General features: G+C 40.3%; 1 protein-coding gene across 1 annotated transcript in view; it reads right to left on the bottom strand.

The window, feature by feature from the left end:
• brwd3 (bromodomain and WD repeat domain containing 3) overlaps positions 1-14,619 on the bottom strand; it is a 116,065-nt gene that overhangs the window by 41,178 nt on the left and 60,268 nt on the right. The window contains exons 22-23 of the mRNA XM_043704432.2: positions 8,375-8,451; positions 999-1,167 (exon numbers count right to left, since the gene is read on the bottom strand). Coding sequence (XP_043560367.2) covers positions 999-1,167; positions 8,375-8,451 — 246 coding nt within the window. The remainder of the gene's footprint in view (positions 1-998; positions 1,168-8,374; positions 8,452-14,619) is intronic.

The following is a 14,619-nucleotide window of genomic DNA, read 5'->3' on the forward strand; positions in this document are numbered from 1 at the left end:
TGCAGCAAAAAAATTATAATTAATACAACAGTCGTTTCACTCTTTCCAAGGAAGGCAGATAAGCACATTGAAAATTAAAGTTTTTAGTTTTGACTTCAATCTTAAGTTAAGCAAGCCAGGTAAGCTCTACAGCCAATTATGTTATTAAATAGAAGGCATGCTTAGCTGCACAGAAGTATTGATTTAGATAATTCCAAATTATTAAATCTTGACTTGAGCATATCTGAACACTCGTATTATGCAGAATCAGCAAAGGTATAGGGTCAACTCATCTGAGCCTAGACAATGAGAAACAGATGCAGTATATCCAAGCAATTTCACATGATGATGCACCTGGTATTAGCATGTCATTGAAAAATGAGTACACCTGCAGGCAACAGGAGAAAGACACGAACAGATTTTATCTCTGATCCAATTTGGCGAATCAGAATTTGCACAATGTGAATCAGAAGACATAGAATTTTGGCAGTCAGCACTCAAAAGACGTTCCACTTCAGTTCTACTATGGCTTCACAGGGAGACCAAATACATGGTGCAGTGATCAGAATTAAAACAATTTTCTGGCCTCTTGCAAAGACACCATACTATGCACACAACTGACGTGTACATGCTGAAAGCACATGCCTTCATCTTCACAGAATGCAGTGTAAAACATGCTGAGGTGACAATGCTTTTTGCTAATTTATACAACATGAAATCGCAGGTTTTTTTTGCCAGAGTTATATTTAATTTTCATCACTTCTTGCATCAGAAGCTAGGGTCACCAAATTACCTACTGCAGCACCAACAGCAATGAATGCAAATATTAAATGCTTATGTATAACAGACAGCTGACCCAATACGATCTATTTTACACCAGCATTGGAAGCACATTTCTAGGCCCAGACAGGTCATAAAATGGAGTTCTGTTATAAGCTGGATCTTCTTGCCAGATTTATGGATCAACCCTTTCAGGGTGAACTACATGGAAACAATAAAAGCTGCACACATTCTGGTACCTTCTGTTTGGACTGTTTGGATTTCTTGCGTTTTAGAGTCAATCTTTCTCCCAGCTTCTCATCTTCAGAGCTGCTATTATGATGTACTATTCGTCTCACCAATCGTTTGGGTGGTTGCAAGTTAATACCCGCATCTGCCGTCCAATCTGAATATTCACTTGATGAATCACTAAATTCAACATTCAGAGAAAGGAAATGTAAATGCTTAACATCAACATTCAGACCTGGCTACAGCAAGAGATCGAGGAGAACAGAACTTGCTGCAACCTCCTGAACTAAACTGCCGCTTGCCAAAAAATAACAGATAAGCACAAGCACAAAGGTTTTCTTTTTAAAGAATCATACAGTACAGTAGAGGCTCTTCAGTCCATGAATCTGCACCAACCTCTCCACACAAATCTTGCTTTCTAGCACTTGACCTCTAATGTTGAAAGTTATAACATTTCAAGTGTTCATCCTCATCCTTTTTAAACCTTATGAGGTTTCCCTCTTCTATCCTCCCAGGCAATGCATTCCAGGTTCCCACCAACCAGAGTAAAAAATAAAATCCTCAAATCCTCCCTCAAATTCCTGTCCATCAGCTTAAAATTATGCTTCCTATTCATCCAGTCCATGCCCCTCAATCAGATGTATAACTATTTACAAATTTATGCAATGTTGCCGCTTGGGCCAGGATTTAGTTCCCACTGCCTAGTTGGCCTCAAGAAGGTAATAATGAGCTGCCTTTTTAGACCATTGCAGACCATTTGCTGGTGGTAGGTCCACAATGTCGTTAGGTAGGGAATTCCAGGATTTTGACACAGCGACACTGAAGGACCAGTGATATTTTTCCAAGTCAAGATGGTGCATGGCTTGGAAGGGAACTTACATTTGGCAATTCCATGCGTCTACTGCCCCTGGCCTACTAAACTGTTTTGTTCATGGGTATGGATGGTGCTGCCTGAAGAGCTTTGGTGAATTTCTGCAGTGCACATTATAGATGGTATATAATACCACTAATAAGTGTCAGTGGTGAGGAGACTGAATATTTGTGGTTGTGGATGATATCAAGCTTGAGTGTTTTTGAAGCCGCATTCATCCAGGCAAGTGACAAATGGTCTGTCATTCTCATACCTTATGCACTGTAGATGGTGGACAGGCTTTGGAGAATCAGGTGGTAAGGCACTCACTGCAAAATTCCTAGCTCTGACTTGCTTTTGTAGCTAGTGTGTTTACGTGGCTAGTCCAGCTAAGTTTCTGGTCACTGATAAACCCCAGCATGTTGGTGATGGGGGATTCATTGATGGCAATGCCAATGCCAATGAAAGTCAAGGGACAATGGTTTGATTCATTCTAGTTGGTAACAGTTATTGCCTGGCACTTATGTCGCATGAATGTTACTTCCCACTTGCTGGCCAAAACCTGGATAACGTCCAGATCTTACAGTTTTCAAATATGGACTACTTCAGTATGAAGGGTCACAAATGGTGCTGAACATTCCCAGTTCTGACCTTATGATGGAGGGACGATCATTGATGAAGCATCTAAAGATGACTGGACCTAAGACACTATCCCGAAGAATTCCTGCAGAGATGTCCTGGAGCTGAGATGACTGGTGTCCAAACACCACAAACTTCTCCCTTTGTACCAGTCAGTGTAGTGTTTCTGTAGCCACAACCACTCCCCATGACTCGAGTTTAGCAAGACCTTCTGGATGCCATACTGTCAAATACGGCATTGATGACAAAGGGCTGTCACTCTCACCTCTCTACTGGAATTCAGCTCCTTTGTCTATGATTGGACCAAGCCGTAATGAGGTCAAGAGCTGAGTGGTACTGAAGAAATCCAAATGGAAAGATTGTGAGCAGGTTATTGTGAAGCAAAGGCTGCTTGATAGCACTGTTGACTACACCTTCTAGCACTTTGAGAGTAGACAGATGAAATGTTAATTGGATGCATTGAACTGGTCCTACATTTTGTAGGATTTATTTGGGCAATTTTCCACATTTTCAGGTAAATGACAATTTTGTAGCTGTACTGGATAAACTTGGCCAGAGGATCAACAAGTTCTGGTACACATCATTAGTACTATTGCTGGAATGTTGACCAGGCCCATTGTCTTTGCACAATGCATCACCTCAAAACATTTTTGATATTATATGAAGCCATTCGAGTTGGATAAATACGGACATCCGAGATGCAGAGGTAGGCGAATATGGATAATCGGTGCTTCTGGCTGAAGATCACTTCAGTCTTATCTTTCACACGAATGTACTGATCTCCTTCATCATTAAGCATGGGGCTTTTTGTGGAGCCCTGTCCTCCAGTGAGACATTTAATTGTCCACCATCAGAACAGAATGCAATTGCATTGCAGAGCTTAGATCAGATCCACTATTTGTGCAGTCACTTAGTCCTATCACTTACAGCCTATTTTGTTTGGCATGCAGGTAGTCCTGTTCTGTAGCTTCACTACATTGACACCTGATTTATCAGAATGCCTGGTGCTGCTCTTAAAATGGCTTTCTGAATGTTTTCCTGAGCTATCATCATGAGACCAGTTGAAAGATTCCAGCATTTTCATAAACACTGGTGCATTTTTTTTCATAAAATGGAATGCAATGCTTGCCTCTGCTCCCACTATGAGCAAGACATTACATTTTACAGGTTTTCAATAAGATTGATTTAAGCTACACTTGTTTCGTGAAGTGGACATAATTCTACTTCATTTTTGAGAAAAAATGTCAAGTCAGCCATTCATTTTCTTAAGTCTAAAAATCTAGAAGACTGCACTGCAAAATAAGTTAACACGCATGGGTTGGGAGAGTTCAGGAGAAGGGAAATTCAAAATCTGTTGAGGATATTGAGTAGATCAGTGGTTTGGGTCAAAATAAAAATCAGCAATGTGGATCAGGAAGGTAATGCATTTAATAAATGTTTTGGAGCATGACTGACCAAGGTGACATCAGAAAAATAAGAAGTCAAAGTAAAGCCAGAGATTGAATAGACAAAGCAATCCAAAAAAAAACAGATCAGTCAACATAACAGAAATGAATTTGTTTGATCCAAGAGACATCGGAGTGACTAATGTTGGAAATTAACTATTCCAGCATTCTGACCTTTAGAAAAGAGAAGCAAACTGGAGGGAGAAACTACCCAGATATCAAACAATAGGTAAGTAGAAGGAAATCCATTTTAGCTAAGAGCGTGCAAGTTAGGAAATTAGAGTACATAAGACGAGAGTCATTGTTCAATCGCAGGAGACTTGAACCTTCATTATGATTGGGCAAGTCAAATTTGCAGTACAAATGTCGGCAATGAAGAATGTACTGAAGGTAGATGACTGCCAGATCAGTATGTCAATGAATCATTATAGAAAGACTATTTGTATATTGCACTTTGAGAGAGGAGGTTGTTAATTAATAACCTCATAGTAAGGGAGCTGCTGGGGATCTACGTTCATAACATGACAAACATTTATAATGAGTTTGTCATATTGTTAACTCAAAAGCACAAGACATTGACAGTTATGAGCAGTAAACTGGTCAAGACAGATTGGGGAACTGGATTAAAATATATGACGACAGTTAAACAATGGAGAGATTAAATGGGAGGAGCTTATAAATGTTGCCGAAAACAATGTTTGAGGTCTGGGAGGATTTTTAAAATTTAAATGAGTAAATCAGCTAGAGAGAGAGTTTTGTGTACCTTTCGAACCTTCTACAGAAGAGGAGATGAGCATTAACAAAGAAAAATTCTTTAGAGAGACACCAGGGAGTTTGTGTAATTGATTAAGGAAATTGAAAAAGTACCTTCACAGTAGATCTCTCAAAAATAAAATTGAGAAAGGACTCAAACATGTTCATATAAGCAAAGAAAACAGTATTGAAGGGACTATAAGTCAACAAATCATTCACACCCCAACAGTTTAACTCATCATTATTTAGTTCAAAGGAGCTGTTTGCATTGGCCTGTGATTTCAGAATTTGAGCAATATATACAGACTTGGTACTGGTAATACAGCAAATCATTTAAGGATTCATGAAAGCAAGGCATTCATTGCCGAAATTTATCCCTTAACTCAGAACATTAGGCTTAGATCATAGATATTAATAAGATTGCCTTGCTGTTTAAGAGTAATCTGTGAAAGTTACATTATTAATAAGTAGTTGTTAATTTTTGCATAAGTTATAAATTTGGCTTTCAAGATCTGTTATTCATAAAGTCTGGTTAGGAATAATTGAGCAAATGAGAGAATCATGAAACACTTGAATTTCATTGCGTTGTGAATTCAGTAATTGTTAGGATACTTTGGTTTGGCTTGGCTTTCTCAACATTTATGCCACAGCAATAAAAAGATCCTTCGATCTATCAAATCTGCACTGGTCAAAAACAAGGACCTAATTAACATTTAACAACTAATATGTTTAACAAATCTGATTTTTTTTTCTGAGGACAAATAGTTAAATGGACAATGGGTGCCATTGCATTCAGTATATTTGGCTTTTCATAAAGCATTCAACAAGTTCCTACGCAAGAGGTCATGATACAAAACTGTACTTATGGAATTCTGCAGCGCAGGGACTGATAGATCTGCATAGCTTGATAATTAGTTTAAAAAAGCAACGAACCTTCACTCTCAGATTGATACACTATAAGAGGTGACCCATCTCAAGGACCAAGTTTTTGGCCCAGGGTACTTACAATCCATATCGACAACTAACACGAGGGGAATATTGTAAACTTATTCAAATTGATAAGCAACACAAAGGACCATAGAAATATAAACGAGAAAGGATGCAAAGACATTGCAGAGGATTTGGATTGATTAAATATGGTAGATGGAACATACACGTAAAGATATGACAACATCCATTTTGGCAATGTGACCGAACAGTGGGATTTACATTTATAACTTCTGTTTTAGGCAGAATGCATTGAAAATTGCATCACTCAACTGATTCCTGATTTACATGTATAACTGTTCATTCTATTTTGGATTTTTCTGTGTGACTGAAGTTAATAGCTATCCTGTAAGTACTTGTGCAATCATAATGATCTCTTTTAATAAAGTTTTTAAAACATTTATCTGTACAGTGAATGGATTTGTGCACTAATGCACGTTTCAAAAACAAGAAGTTAAACTTAAGTTTAATTTCAACTTATTAAATTTTAGATTCTTGACCATGCTGTGGAAATGGACCATGTTTCAGGGAAATGCCCATAACTGAGAGACTTATAGCTTCACTTTAACTTTGCATATTGTTTTAGGAAGGCTTTGGAACAGGATGGCAGTATACAGCAGTGCTTCTGAGAAGGGAATGAGATTTAGTGAATTAGATTAACTTGAAATAAAAGGTTAGTCAGTCCCAGTTCAGAAGAAGTTTTGGGTGAATACCTGAAAATAGTTATTTAAAATGAGTCAAGTGTGGGTAGTTCCAGGAAGAAGCAATCACAGTTTCAGTTAAAAGTTGAAGTTGCAAGTGATTTAAACCTGCTAAGAGTGTGTTATGCAGGTAGTGCTTCAGGGAATTGCAGCAAAGGTGTTTTGGGCAACTGGCTGTTTTGTTTCTTTTCAATTTATAAAGGACAGTTCTGAGATTAATGGGCTTATTTCTAAATAGCGTGCCTAAATAGACAATAGGTGCACGAGTAGGCCATTCTGCCCTTTTAGCCAGCACCACCATTCATTATGATCATGGCTGATCATCCTCAATAATGGAATCTGGACTATAAATAGCTATGTTAGATTATTTTAACTGAAGTTCATTTAAAAAAGGGACACTGTTTTGTTGTTAAAACAAAAATTGTAGTATTGTGTACTTATGGCTCAAAAATAGACAATTTTGTTAAAACCAAAACACAAAGATATGATCCATCATCCTGAGCTCCTGTCTGGGAACCTAACTCAGCAACAGCATTGTTTTTGTATTCTTATTGTTAAGATCCCAACCAATGGTTTGGGATGGTGACATTCAAGAATTCTTGATATTCAAAAAAGAGATTTGCATGACATTTTGAGATAGAAAAGATGGGAGGTGGCTCAAATGGAGCACAAACACCAGCACAGGCCGAAAAGGGTCAAAGCAACCAGAGCATCTAAATAAAACTTTCTTGTGGTTAGATAGGAGATTTGTTAAAACTGTGATTAAAGTACTGTATTTTGTTTTAATCTCTTAAATAAAGATATATCTGTTTTAGGCAGAATACATTGAAAATTGTATCACTCGACTGATTCCTGGGAACAGAATGTTGTTCAGCAAGGAGTGATTAAGTAAACTTGCCTTTTATATCCTACTGTTTAGGAGAATAAGAAGTGATTGAATTGATAAGTGAAAAATTCTTCAGGGCTATCAGCATCAAGAACTGGAGGTCACAATTTAAGAATGAGCAACTGTGCACTCAACACCGAGATGAGGAGAATTTTTTCACTTAATAGGGTCATGGAGCTTTGGAATTCTATTCTACAGAGCTGTGGATGCTCAGATGTCAAGTATATTAAAGTCAGAGATCAAAAGATTTTTGACTTGAATTAGTGAGGTAGAAGATTGATCACATGAAAACACAAAGCAGTTCGAATGGATGAATGATCTACTTCTGCAAATACAGAGGAACCTCAATTATCCGAAAACCAATTATCCTCATATCAGATTATCTGAAGGAGATCTTGAGGTCCTCATAGAAACATTACAACAAAGACGTGTTTCCAACAGTGGTTGTGTCTTTTGTTTACAGTGATTAAACAGGCACCGTCACCAAATGACTGACCTCCCGCCCCCTCTCTCTCCCCACATTTTCCTTGGAGTTCTACAGAGGGATGTACCCTAAACCGCCTGCCCCAGATAATCTCTCCAACATTGGCTTGTACAGGGCAAATGTGGAACCTGTCAAAAAGTTGCAGTATAAATGTGTGTGTGTGCGTGCGCGCGCGTGTGTGTGTGTGCGCGCGCGCGTGAAAAAAAAAAGTGGTGGTGTTAGACCAGGTTTGGGGGAGCAGGGTTGGATGGGGTTTAGGGGACTGGCAGTGGACGGGGTTGGGGGGACAGACGGTGGGCAGGGTTGAACGATGTTGGGGGCGGTTGGTGTTAGGGGATGGAGGCTCGCGCGATGTGCTGCTGCAGGCTCCTGAACGGGGAGCAGACTTTAAAAACTCAGAGCCCCAGAAGAAAGGCATTTAATCGATTAACCGAATAACTGATTATTCGAATGAAATGGTGCCCGCCCATCTCGTTCGGATAATCAAGGTTTCCCCAGTATATCTTATTTCTTTATGTCAAGTCACTGTGTCTGGTGGTGATAAACGCAATAATGCATGCAATATATAATGAAATTAATTATGTTCATGAATTTGTGTTAGCACTTGAACCCATTAACAGTATTAAAAAAAAAGTCTCCTACCTAGAACTGCTCTCACTCTGCCACTCTTCTTCAGCTTCATCAGATGACCCGTCACTCCCATCTATTGTCTCCATTTCCTAGTTGCCAGAAACAAAGTATTAAAAGAGAAAATAGTGATTATTTTCACCAGGTATCATTGACAGAGCAGGCTCAAGGGGCTGAGTGAACTAAACTTCCTCCTAACTCAAATATTTGTCTAATATATTACATACCTGCAGTTTGAAGAAATAAAGCCCCAACATAAAAAAAGTTCAGTTCCACAATTTTAATCTATTGTCTAGAAAGGTAACTGAGCAAAGTTCAAATGACTCTTATTTCCTTGTCCTGGAGAACTCACTGACAAGTGACTGAATCAATACCACATACCAAGGACTTTGGTTGCTACCTGTAATGCCGTGGCTTTTAAGGCAGATGAAGACTACTAGTTCCTCAAAATCTTGATTTTTGTTCCAGCCATTGATATGAAGCCACCCAATTAAGTTTGTTCAAAAGTACTGAAACTTTAATTTGTGTTCTATATTGCTAGAAACATTGTAAACTTAAAATTAAATTTAGACTATTTAAGAGTGATGTCGAGAAGTAGTTTTGCCACACAAAACGTGGAAATCAAAAACTCTTCCAACCAAAATTCACACTCCACTACTACAGGTATGTCAGTGATGGGTGAATAGAGGGACAGGCCAGCGTCAGAGAGGGTGGGCAAGTGGATTGTGCATGGGGTCACTGGCAAGTGCCCGAGCCACACTCTGATAAACTCTCCCCACAAAGCATGCTGTGAAAAGAAAAGCTTGGCTGAAAGGAAACCTGTTTGTGACCACCACTTTCAGGTGAGTTCTACCAAGTGCGTCCCCCACTACAAACAAAAGTCCGTGTTAAACTTAACACAGTAGCTTGACTCCAGTCCCCACTCACTTAGCTAGTGACTAGGACTTGGGACATAATCTTTTTCTCTCTTGTTCAGCTTAACTGAGAAAGGCAAAAAGCTTAAGTACTCCTGTACATGGTGCTCTCTCATGGTTAACTTTATTCATTATTAATTTAAAACTTTCATCTATTACTTTTAAATTTTTAAACTTTGTCACGATAAACCTCATTGTTTTAAACATTACACTTATCAGAGAATGATGAAAAAAGTACCGAAGGATATTGTTCTGCTTCCCTTCAAGGCATAGGATACCAAAGAAAGAGGAAGTGTGCCACCTACAGGACGTAGCATGAGGTGCTGAAATCACAATTGAGAAAATGACAAGTGACCTGTCTTTAATAGTGGCTAATGAGACCTGTGCATTGCTAGCTCGGACAGCATTTATTGCTTATCTTTATTTGCCCTGGAAAAAAGTGATAGTGAGCTGGCTACTTGAAGTGCTGTAGTCCTTGCAGGTTGTTGGATTGCTGAAAGTTCCAGATTTTTGATCCAGTGACAGTGAACGAATGGCAATATAGTTCAAAGTCAGGATAGTGTGTTGCTCGTCAGGGATCCTGCAAGTGGCAGTGCTCCCATGCATCAGTGCCCTTTTCCTTCCAGATGGTAGAAGTCAAGTTTGGAAGTGCTTTGGATGAGCTCATTGGTAAGTCATTGCAGTGCATCGTGCAGATGGTACACACCACTATGCATTGGTGAAGAGTCAAGTGTCAAAAGTGGTCAATAGGATGCAAATCAAATAGATTGCTTTGTCCAGCTTGAATGGTGTCAAGCTTCTTGAATCATCTTGGAGCTGCATTCGTGCAGGCAAGTGGACAGTGTTCCATCACACTCCCAACTTGTGCACTATTGCTATTAGACAGGCTTTGGGGAGACAAAGATGTTTGCTCCTTGTAGAATTTCTCACCTCTGAGCCACAGCATTTATATAGCTGGTCCAGTTCAATTTCTCGCTAATGGGCAACCCCAAGCATTCTGATAACGAATGTCAATGGAAATTTTCTTGTTGGAGACTATCATTGCCTGGCTTTCTTGTGGGACAAATGTGCCTTTCCACTTAGTCCGTCATGCTGTATGTAGACCATAGATTGCTTCAGTATCTGAAGTGGTGCAAACAGTGCTCAACAGTGCACACAGTTAATAGCAAACATCCTCACTTCTGACGTTATGACCTTTATGCAGCCAAAGGCAACAGTAAATAATTATTGACTAAGTCAGAGTTGCAGGTATTAAACTCAAAAATCAAGGCTGACCACTGCAATGCTGAGGGACAGCTGCTCTGTTGCAGGTGTGATTTTTCAGATGAGTGTGCAGTCTCATGTTTGAAGCAGAGCAGGGTTAGTTATCCATTGTGACTCATTAATCAACATCCAATAAGTTTCTGGTAATTATCAAATGCCAGGATCTTACGGACCACATCAATGTCCGCAATAACATTTAGGGACATTTGGTGATTGTGAAAAAATGCTATATAAGTGCAAGTTCTCTTCCTTGATAACCAACAATATCCAACTATTTTGTACATACATTAATTTCATGCTAACTTATATAGTCATAGTCATACAGCATCTCGTGCTGACCAGGCACCGCACTCTGTCCTGGTCCCATTTGCCAGCATTTGGCCCATATCCCTTTAAAGCTGAAAATGTGTTGCTAGAAAAGCGCAGCAGGTCAGGCAGCATCCAAGGAGCAGGAGAATTCTTGCTCCTCCGCCCTTGAGCCCCGCTCCTCCAAACGCCACCAGGACAGAACCCCACTGGTCCTCACCTACCACCCCACCAACCTCCATATACATCATATCATCCGTCGTCATTTCCGCCACCTCCAAATGGACCCCACCACCAGGGATATATTTCCCTCCCCTCCTCTATCAGCGTTCCGAAAAGACCACTCCCTCCGTGACTCTCTTGTCAGTTCCACACCTCCCACCAAACCAACCTCCATTCACGACATCTTCCCCTGCAACCGCAAGAAATGCAAAACTTGCGCCCACACCTCCCCCCTTACTTCCCTCCAAGGCCCCAAGGGATCCTTCCATATTCACCTTCACTTACTGCATCCGCTGCACCCGATGTGACCTCCTCTATATTGGGGAGACAAGCCGCCTACTTGCGGAACGTTTCAGAGAACAGCTCTGCGACACCCAGACCAACCACCCCATGGCTCAACACTTCAACTCCCCCTCCCACTCCACCAAGGACATGCAGGTCCTTGGACTCCTCCATCGCCAGACCATTGCAACACGACGGCTGGAGGAATAGCGCCTCATCTTCCGCCTAGGAACCCTCCAACCACAAGGAATGAACTCAGATTTCTCCAGTTTCCTCATTTCCCCTCCCCCCACCTTGTCTCAGTCCCAACCCTCGAACTCAGCACCACCTTCCTAACCTGCAATCTTCTTCCTGACCTCTCCCCGCCCGCACTCCCACTCCGGCCTATCACCCTCACCTTAACCTCCTTCCACCTATCGCATTTCCAACGCCCCTCCCCCAAGTCCCTCCTCCCTACCTTTTATCATAGCCTACTTGGCACACTCTCCTCATTCCTGAAGAAGGGCTCATGCCCGAAACGTCGATTCTCCTGCTCCTTGGAGGCTGCCTGACCTGCTGCGCTTTTCCAGCAACACATTTTCAGCTCTGATCTCCAGCATCTGCAGTCCTCACTTTCTCCCATAACCCTTTAAACCCTTCCTACTCATATACCCATCCAGATGCCTTTTAAAATGTTACACAGTTGTACCAGATTCCACCACTTCTTCTAGCAGCTAGTTTCATTCTTGCACTACCCTCTGCATGAAAATGTTTTAAATCTTTCCCCTCTCGCCTTAAACCCATGTCCTCTACTTTTGGACTCTTCCACTCCATGGAAAGACCTTGGCTATTCACCCTATCCATGCCCCTCATGATTTTATAAACCTCTATGAAGGTCATCCCTCAACCTCCAAAGCTCCAGAGAAGAAAGCTCAAGCCTATTCAGCTTCTCCCTATAACTCAAACCTTCCAGTCCTGACAACATTCTTGTTAATCTTTTCTGCACCTCAAGTTTAACAACATCCTTCCTGCAGAAGGGTGACCAAAATTGCAATATTCCAAAAATGGCCTCACCAATGTCCTGTACAGCTGCAACATGACTTCCCAAGTCCTACACTCAATATTCGGACCAATGAAGGCAAGAGTGCCAAATACGTTCTTCAACCCCCCATTTACCTGCAACACTACTTTCAAGGAATTGTGCACTTACACCCCAAGGTCTCTCTGCTTGGCAACATTCCCCAGAGCCCTACCATTAACTGTATAAGTCCTGCCCTGGTTTGCCTTACCAAAATGCAACACCACATGGTTATATAAATTAACCTCCATCTGCACTCCTCTGCTCATTGATCCATCTGATCAAAGTCCTGTTGTACTCTGAAATAGTCATCTTCACTCTCCACTATTTTGGTTTCATCTGCAAACTTATTAACCATGCCTCCTATATTCACATACAAACCACTTAGATAAATCATGATCAGCAGTGGACCAAGCACAGATGCTTGTAGCACACCACTGGTCCCAGGCCTCCAATCCAAAAAGCAGCTATCCATTACCACTCTGTCTCCTACCTTCACACTTAAGTGCCATTCTGAAAATATTTCCAGGTTTATGAAAATCATCACAACTTGAAACATTACAAGGATCAGATCAAAGACTAGTTAATAAAACTGAGCTTCAATGAATAGAAGAATCAACTGACTTTTTTTAAAATTGGCTCAGCTAAGTTTAATACACAGGCACTCGCTAGATTCACTATACTCAAGAGCCAAGCAGAATATAAAAAGTGAAGAAAAATGAAAAGTAAATGGAACAAAACAATTGTTTCAGAAGATTAGCAAATAAATGCATCAAAACACTGTTGTAAATGTATAAAACAGTAAATGAATATTCAGAGTGGCTGGGTCCGATTAAGGATCACACAGGAAACCTTCCTGTGGAAGTAAAAACAAATGACCAAGATACGACAAGAGAACATGGTTAATGTCCAAGTTAAATGATCTTTTGTGTATTTGTTTTTCTTTAAGAATTCTAGGATTCAACTATTTTGCTTTTACATTAAATTAGTACTTTGCAAAAATATTGTTGCTGAAGAATGCTGGCAACATTAAAGCAAGCAAAAAGGGGATGGAATATGAATTTGACCAAGTAAAAATAGATATAGTATTTAAACAAAAGTTAATGTACTCCACAGTTTAAAAAAAACATTAAATCTGGATGGGATGTATCGTAATTTGCTGCTGGAAGGACAGATAGAAATAGTAGAGGGCATGACAACAAGTTTTCAATCCTCCCAGATAGAAGCAGTGCAAGAGGACTGAAGGGTTGCAAATGTAACCATGTTTTCAGGTGGCAATGCAGAACTGCATAATACTCTCAGTTGGGTTCTCACCAAGGTCTGATATAATTGAAAGCATGGTCTCTACTACCTGCTCTTATTAGAAAAGCCAAAATGCCAGTTTCCTCCTCAATTGCTGCTATTTCTTTCCTATTTGAGGCAGAACATTGCAGGTTTTTATAGATCGAAATCATTGTCTTTGATCTCTTTAAATGAGAATACTAATGGTCCCCTATGGATAGCTCACAAAATTAGTATCCTCGTTTAAAGAGATCAAAGACAATGGTTTCGAACTATAAAAACCTGCAATGTTCTGCCTCAAACAGGAAAGAAATAGCAGCAATTGAGGAGGAAACTGGCATTTTGGCTTTTATAATGAGAGCAGGTAGTAGAGACCACACTTTCAATTATATCAAATCTTGGTCAGAACACAATTGGGAGTAGTGTGATTTGTTTTTTCTATTTATATAGAGAAAGTAGTTTTCTTTGGGCAGTGAGCCCGGAACTGTACACACTACTCCCAAGTTGCAGTAACAGATTCACTGCATTGAATATTGCCCGATTTACAAGCTTGGCTTCCAGTCGGACAGAGAAGGAATCACAAACAGGCCACAGTAATAGTAGGCCCTATCCCAGGGGTTGGATATGTAATCCTGCTGCTTCTGGCACGCAAGCATTTACTTTCACACCAAAGACCTTTTTTGCCTTCCTCAGTTCTGTGTCTTACAGATCTAAGAATCTCAGCCAAAAACAGAAACCCTTAGCAGAGTCTGATCAACGTCAAAGCAAGTTTAGTCAGAATTTTGAAAATGGAATTGAATAAATACAGAAGAGGAAAAAATTGCTGGCTTTGGGAGAGCAGATGAGCAGGACCACTTCTTACCTCTCTCAAAACTCTGACAAAGATGCAAGGATTCGAACAGCCTGCTACAGACAATAAATAGTTCTGTAGGAGT

This window comes from Chiloscyllium plagiosum, unplaced genomic scaffold (assembly GCF_037043375.1).
Source record: "Chiloscyllium plagiosum isolate Xiang-an unplaced genomic scaffold, Cpla_swu_hap1 HiC_scaffold_11, whole genome shotgun sequence".
Lineage (NCBI taxonomy): Eukaryota > Metazoa > Chordata > Chondrichthyes > Orectolobiformes > Hemiscylliidae > Chiloscyllium > Chiloscyllium plagiosum.